Source organism: Artemia sp. Qi Xiang Cuo, chromosome 2 (assembly GCF_049724085.1).
Source record: "Artemia sp. Qi Xiang Cuo chromosome 2, ASM4972408v1, whole genome shotgun sequence".
NCBI lineage: Eukaryota > Metazoa > Arthropoda > Branchiopoda > Anostraca > Artemiidae > Artemia > Artemia sp. Qi Xiang Cuo.
Window position 1 is genome coordinate 29,678,885 of NC_142795.1, and position 8,345 is coordinate 29,687,229.

Here is an 8,345-nt window from a genome sequence, read left to right on the forward strand (position 1 = left end):
CTCCTTCCATGGATATATTTTCCCCGCGGAAAATCTCAACATGGAAGGTTCTTCCCGTTTAAGTGAACCCCCCTGCACCAAAATTTGGTATAACCAGGACCACCGTTTTTCCGTGTTCATTCTGAAAGATTGGCTCTAAAAGGTAGCACATGTAGCTGATTTCGGGAACCAATATCAGCATCAGTGGACAAACGATAGCGGTTAGAAAAATTTGTTCAAAGAAAAATTTATTGCACAATATTTTAAAAACAAAAAATCATGGACACAAATAGTCAATTGGAGTTTATTAGTAATTGCATGATTGATCTCAGCTTAGTTCTCAGTTTAGTTTTTAGCTCAGTAGTGGGGTCTTTCACCATAAACATCTCTAGCTGACTTTTTTTTGTATCCTTATTCTTTTTGTAATGATCATGATGAAAATCGGAGCTGAAAACTAGAAAATTTTTCAAGCTCGAATTGACGGCGATTTCTTTTAAAATCGGTACTGATTTGGAAATCAGTTGCCGAAATCAGCTACGTATGCCCAGCCCTTGAGTATGAAATAACCAGAGACAAAACAAAAAAATTGACCTCAAATTAAATCAACTACACTTATCGGGTGGTGCAAGCCGTAACACGTGCAAAAATATTTATGACTGTATCACCAAAAATTGTTGTTAAACATGCAAAATTGGACAATGTTAGCACTTGGTAACTGGCTATTTTGGCAGTCTTGGTTTTCAATGGCTCTGGCGTATTTTTCGAAGGGTCTGGTGTGTTTTTTTTTTTTGTAACACTGGTTACGTGATTTCACTCGTTCCAAGAAGAAGAAAGAAAAGCTTGACAATTGTTTATCTCCTTATTATTAATTATTTATCTCCTTATTATTAACTCATGCTGATTTCTTGAGTCTTAAGTCATCGCAAAGGGCGAAAGCCAAGTGTATCTGGTCTACAGCGTCTTAACTTATTCTTGGAATAGTCTTGTCATTATCATGAATATTGAATTTAGGCCTATACTCATAATACTTTTAATTCTCTATATTCTCTATACTCACTGTATAATTCTCATTTATACAGTGAAAAGCTTTGACATTCCCTGCTGGTCAAGCTCTTTTGCCATGTTTGATTGTTGTAATGTTCAAAAAGATACTCACTATCAGGAAAAGTTATTGCATAATGAACTCAAAAATAATGTTTTTGGTCAACATATTGCACAAGGAAAAATTGGTAGAATGATTTTCTCACATGCTAAGAATAAACAGCCAAGAAAAGCCCTTGTGATGAGTTTCCATGGATGGACTGGAAATGGAAAAAATTATGTTGCAAAGAAAATTGCAGATGCTTTATATATTGAAGGAGTGAAGAACAGAAATGTTCATATATTTTTTTCTACACTACATTTCCCTAAAGAGGATCAAGTAGACATATATAAAGTAAGTATGGTAACTAGAGTAAAAGATCTCTGTTTGGGAAAGACCATTTTTCTTTAGCATTCTGGAAAAATAGAGATAGGTTTCTGGACCATTCCTATTTTACTACAGCATGGTGAAATGTAAGAATAGTTTGGGGAATATACCAAGTAGATAATGTCTAAAAATTTCTATTCAATAGAATGCAAAATAACATCCAACCATATTTAATTTTTGCATATATTACCCAAATAGTTAGCTAATTGAAAAGTCATTTTAAGCAAGCAAGACATTAGCCAACTATAGAAACAATTGAAATAATAAAAAAAAAAAAAAAATAGCCCACTAACCAGATAGGCCTATGATAAAGCATGAGTGCCAACTTTGTGTGTCTAATTAGGTGGATAATTGTTTATCTTAATTCTTCTGATATATATTTAACTACTAGGCCACTACTATTGCTAACAGCTCACCACAGCACCAAGTCACCTAAGGCCAACACAACTATGCATACTCCTCCTCCATCCTAATCTATTCAAAACCTCCCCCTTTATTTTTTTTAAATCTTTCTTTATGACATCATCCCAGATGAGGATGACCTGCTTTCTTTTTAGCCCTAGACAGTTGTCCAAAAAGGACAATCTTTGGCAATCTGTCATCCTTCATCCACAGAACATGCCCTAGCCATGTCAACCTTTCTTTCATTATAGCCCTAGAAAGCAGGACTGAGCCAGATTTTTCATAGAACCTACTGTTTGAAATACTTTCAGTCAGCTTGGTACCAAAACAATCTTCTCTGGAAAACTTCTAGTAAACCTTCATCCACTTTTCAGAGTACCCATGCTTCAGAGCCATATTTGACCACTGTCATTAATTTACCTTCCAATGTTCTAATTTTGGTTTGCAGAATTATCTTCTTATTCTTCCAAACTTTTTTTAAATGTGAAAAAAACACCCTGAGCCTTGGCTCTACTTTCAACATCTTCACTGCTCCCATTACCAAAAAATGGAGGGCAACTAGGCCCCCTCCCATGCTCATTTTTTCCCAAAATCACCAGATCAAAATTTTGAAATAACTGCTTTTTTCAGCATGGTCAAAAAAATAATAACTATGTCTTTGAGGATGACTTAATCCACTATAGTCCCTGGGGGAAGCACTGCAAGTTATTAACTTTGTCCAATGTTTACATATTGCATTGGTTATTGGTAAGTATACCGACCTTTACCGGGGGTTTTTTTCGGTCGGGGAGGGGCGGGAGGGGGGGTTACATGGGAGGAAATTTTCATGAGGCAAGGGACATTGCTATGAAGGGGGCACCAGATTTCCCAGCATTATTTAAAAAAAATGATCAGAAATTAAATTTAAAGAAACAAGTTTTTCAACTGAAAGTAAGGAGCAACATCAAAGCTTAAAACAAACAGAAATTATTACACACATGATTGGGTTCATCCCCTAGTCAATACCTCACTCTTTATGCTAAAGTTTTTTTTAGTAATTATTTCTTAGTACAGACAGATAAACCTGGTTTGTTTTCAAGTTTTACACAGTATAAACTTGAGTGTTTTTGGTATAAGTACCCTTTAATCTATCATGCATTCAATTATTATGTATTTAAGGTCAATATATTATGTCCAAAATCTAGAGTAAAAGAAATTAGGACTCAAACTAAATTGCAGAAAATAAGAGAAAAAGGTAGCATCTTAAAGTGTTCGTTTAATTTCTGAGTAAAATGATGGTTATATTTTGAAAAAGCTTAAAAAACAGTCTCGAGTGGTATGTTCATCTAATTCATAGCTTGATAATGAAAATATCTCAAAATTTATCATGAAGTCCCCCCCCCCTCTGCATACCTACCATGCTTTCCTTTTTTCATTTTGGAATGTTTTTTCTTTCCAACTCTTATATTTTCAGACCTTTGAAAATCAAACAGGATAGATAAAGAAAACAAAATTTAAACTCAGTCCAGCTGTCTAAAATAACCTTCTTTGCATTGATGTTCAGAATTACACTGAATGTAAACATGTCACAAGAGAAATCTTTGATGAAATGGTATAGTCTTATAAACATCATGCTTTAACTAGCATATGAAGAAAGGTCAGTAATTCAATTGTCTATGTCTGGTTTTTGATGTGTAGTAAATAATTGAGATAAAAACTTTGGAAAGTAGTAAAAAAAGATATGTCAAGTCAAGTGAAAATCATAGTTACTAGGGGTGGATTGTCACTAGGCCTAGTGTTATACCACTAGGGGTGCCAAACCTGAACAAAAGGGATTTCTGGGGAACCAATATTTTTTTGACAAGACAGATTTTTAGGGAAATTCCCAAAAAATTGGGGATAGTGGAAGCACTGGTATTTTCAGACAAAAACTGCCAACATATTTTACTAGGCCATGAAAACTGCCAAGTAGCATTGGTACTATGCTACCCCACTTTTTGCACAGTGGAGTCCAACTTGTGTTTTGACGGCTTCCTTTGAGCAAAAATTGTTTTATTTGTAATAAATGGTATTTTCAGACAAAATCTGCCAACAAATTTGTAAACTGCCAAGTAGCATTGCTACTTTGCTACCCCACTTTTGTATGCACAGCAGTATGCTGTTTTTGTAAAATTAAAAACTGCATTTTCTGAGTGCTGTTTTTGCAAAATTGAAGACTGTGTTTTCTCAGCAACAAAACTTGCTCAATATTAGAATAGTTAATGCAGAAAAGCAAGTGATGGTGGTGTATAAAAAGTCAAATAGTATATTTGATTTATAATCAAATAGTAAGTTTGAAACCACTATTTAACCCTATTTTTAGAAATAATTATAGAAAATGTATTATATTTAAAGATCCATAAAGAGCTTTAGATTGAACTCCTGAGGAAAACAATTATTACATTTAGAAAAAGCATGAAAAAGGCATTGAATGGTATGCTCACCAAATTTGTAGCTCAGTAATAGAAATATTACCAAATCCTTGACTTTTTAGAACAGTATTTATAAATTCAAACACATAGAATTAGATTGTTATAAATCAGTGCCTTTAGAATATATTACTTTTGAATAGTTCATTTGTAAAAAAATGGTTTGTTTCTAACCACATTTTAAGCCCATTTCAAGTGATAGTCCCTTTTTTATCTGGTGACAAAAATAAGTTACCCTTTTGGGCTGAAAATGGAATTCCCCCCAGAAGTGATTATTATATTTGGAAAGTGATATATTAACTTTATTCCTAGCTAAGTTATATGAAAAAGGAAAAAAATTACCAAAACACAAGCTTGGACACAAAGTAGCCTAGGTAATTGGCTTGAGAATTTTAGGAATGGTTTTTATAGGGCCAAGATGAACCCAAGACTGCAAAACAAATTGGTTGAAAGTTACTGTTCCCAATTTGTTTTGGTGCCATTGTAGAATAAAGACTCCACAGAAGGAAATATCTTAATAAAATTATAGTAGTACCATCAGATGCTCTTTTCAAATATATTACATTGCTGACAATGTAACCCCTCCCCCTGATAGTCAGAGGCGTAGATAGGGTTTTCAGCACGTGGGGACAATGTTGGTTTTGCCTCAACCCCACCATCATATAACCATATAAAAAAAAAGAAAAAAAAAAGTTTCGTATTCCCTTAGAGGCTGTTCCCAGGGACTACCACTTCCCTTTGCCCTCCTAGCCAGACAACTGCTGATGGTCCCATATGTATCTCTAATAGTACATTTCTTTGTTTTATTTGACTCCTTATGTGTCATATAACAGGTAACTTAAGTGTAGAATCAATGGAATTTGGTTTGTCATAAGGGCTCATCAGAAGGAAACAGCAATAAAAGTATTACCATCATATTCCTCAGTTTATGCTCTTTTCAAATATTATTTTAGGGTTTCTGACCCCCCTGCGCCCCTTCATGGTCCCAGTAAAGCCCTGTGATATACAGAAAACCAAAACAATTAAATTCTTACTTTATAATATGCAATGAATTTCTATAGTCACATTATCATGTTTCCTTCCATTATTATCCACATCTCCAACCATTTCAAATAATATTTTACCCACAATTCCATTGTAGTTACTTAGGCAAAGCTGAATTTCATCGAGTCCAAACTAGACCTGTCAGTTATACAATGCATAAAAAAATGAAAAGCATTTAAGAAGTACATTAGGAAAACTGTATATGGGACCGTCAGTAGGGGAGAGGGGTGCAGTGCATTGTCAGAAATGCAAATAGTCTCTTTGAAAGGATCATAAAATAAGGAATCTAATGGGGCTCCTTTTATTTTAGAAAGATGTTTTTTTATCAGGAGCCCCAAATTTGGAAAGGTTCATTTTTTGGAGTTTTCATGTAAAGTCTTAATGCATTACAAAGAAAAAAGAACAAGGAAGATAAAGGAAGTGAACACCCGAAAATGAGCCACTATTTTTTCATTTGCCTTGATAATTATATCTATCAAGTCCCTGGCCTAAGGAACCCCAATGCAGAAAAAAACTAGAACTATTAGCAATCTTGAAAAAAACTGAATTTTTTCTTAAGTTTTGAATGCATTTGTAAACAAAAGATTTCTACAGAAGTTTCCTACATTTCCATTGTTATCTAAGCTTGTTTTTAGTGAATGGCTTCCCTTGAGGAGCAAGCCCCAGGGCAGCTGTACAAGAGAGAAAAAAATTGACTGACTTAACCCCAAATAGATGCCATTTTGGCTTAGTCACAAAAGAAATGGAGGTCATCAACCAATATCATTTTGGCATATGTGCCAGTATATTTACATTTTCAGCATAAAATTGCTTTTGCATAGCCTACATTCTAAACTTTTATCCTTCTTATTTTCAGATTCACCTCATTGACTGGATTCGAGGCAATGTTTCAAGATGTGACAGATCTATGTTTGTTTTTGATGAGGTTGACAAGATGCCTCCTCGCTTACTAGATGCAATTAAACCTTTTATGGATTATCATGTAGAAATAGACGGAGTCGATTATAGGTGGTTATTGAGTTTGCTTGTTATTTGTGATATTTTTTTAGATGTAAATTTTCTCCTTAATGCAGGGCCTTTTGATTTCAATAAAAAATTATAGTAAATATTTGCAAGTGGAGTCAAATTTAGACTATGGGGGCCCTTGGGCTAGCAAGCCCAAGGACTTCTAACCTCAACCTGGAAAAATAAAACTGATCTCTAACCTGCCATATGAGTCTTGAATATTTTTAACTCATGTATTTTACTGACATTTAAACTTGGTGATGTGTTTAAATACAACACTCATTAAGTAAAACAGAATAGCTACATTTTGTTTTGAACGTTTTTGTGAAAAGTAAAGCTTTATATTAAAGCTTTGTCTATTGGGTATAGAATAACATATATAAGGAGTTAAAATTTAAATGAAAATAATAGCTTTAAACAACTAGAAATTAAAATGAATTAAGGAAAAGAAAACATATTTTTGATCCACCAATCAGTCAAAACTATATTTTGTGAAGTGTTTTTTTTTTAATATTTTTTTTTACTGTCCGGGATTCATACCCACACAGAATAACGGGTATAATCAGGTTGATAAGAAATAGAATTATTTTGTGATGTGAAATTTGGACGGATTTCCATAAGTTTGCAAGTAATCTGAAACTAGAACTGGCCAGGTGGTGCCTGATGTTAGCAGTGTGACAATTATGAGCTGTTAATAGACTGCTGAGGTAAAGGAATCGATTGAACGTCATTTATTACTATAGATGGGGTTTAAGGTCTCCTGGCATGACATGACCATGATTTTAGTTTTTTTCGCATTAATCTGCATCCCAAATGGTTTCATTGCTTAAGCGATACTTTCTGCCTGTGTTTAGAGTTTTTGGGTGTTCATAGCTAGCTAATCAATATAACCAGTATATTCTGATTTGTCAAGTAGGATTCCAACTATTTTTGCCACATACTTTGCAGGTATTAGAGAAAGGATGGCATGTAGGAAAAGGAACAAATGTGAGGTGAGGATAACATCCTGGGAGGAATCCAGAAGTTGTCGAGAATTCATCAGACAGCCCATTGGGGCTCCCACATAACTCAGCCACCATAATTCAATCACCAAACAGCTCAACCACCCGGAACTTCACTAACACATAACTCAACTACCTTAAATTTAACCACCAACCAGTTCAGCCACATTCAAGTTCACTATCAAAAAACTTAAACACCCTATATTGAACTACCACTTAACTCAACTACCTTACATTAAACTACCCAACAACTCAACATAATTCGGATCTGTTTAAATTCTTGTCTCTTGAAAGATTTTTTTTATATATTGTTTCTAGAAGGAGCAAAAAAGTAGGCATTGCAATTGGGGCCATTTTTCTGAAGAGCAAAATGTGACTTAAAGAGAGAAAAATCAACTCCAGAGAGCAAAATACGTTTGGGGAATCCGTGTTTGTTTTTCTACTATTTTTTCATAAAATCCTTAACAACTATAAATATGCAAAAAGCTAATAGAGAAACACGTCTGTGTGGGCATTTTACATTCAAAGCGTCTTTTTACCCTTGCATATGAGCAATTACTTTCAGGTACCTCATTTTATTTTCTTCTTGAGGGTATGTTTGAACGTGTCTCGAAAGTTGTTGATCAAGTATTTTGTATTTTGAAATTTTTCTAGAAATTGGTTCCAGAAGACTGGTAAAAATCTCAAGCGAGAATCATAATTATCACCTTGGAAGAAATGTCCTTAGAGTTCATCAAACACTCTTTCAGTATCTTGTAATGGAACAATAGCCAAAGCTAAGATATTTTCGGCGAGGATATTGGAATATTGGTCATTTTCAAACTCTTGCTTGAGGTCCAGCGATTGAACTTTTCTTATGATAGACTGTGAAAAGTGAAAGAATCATCGCGATAACTTAGAATTTGGAATTTCAACTCGAAAAGGATTTATAGTAGTTTTTTCAAAATCTTTGAGAATTCCACTGGGATTAGCTCTTGGCACCACTTCTATGTGCTTGTA

General features: G+C 34.2%; 1 protein-coding gene across 1 annotated transcript; it reads left to right on the plus strand.

Annotated features, from left to right (window-relative positions):
- Window positions 1-772: 772 nt before the first annotated feature.
- LOC148955108 (torsin-1A-like) lies at window positions 773-8,024 on the plus strand. The gene is made up of 3 exons (XM_089106152.1): window positions 773-1,414; window positions 6,197-6,391; window positions 8,001-8,024. The coding sequence occupies exons 1-3, from the start codon at window positions 974-976 to the stop codon at window positions 8,022-8,024; spliced, it is 660 nt and encodes a 219-aa protein (XP_088962278.1). The 5' UTR covers window positions 773-973.
- The last annotated feature ends 321 nt before the right edge of the window (window positions 8,025-8,345 follow it).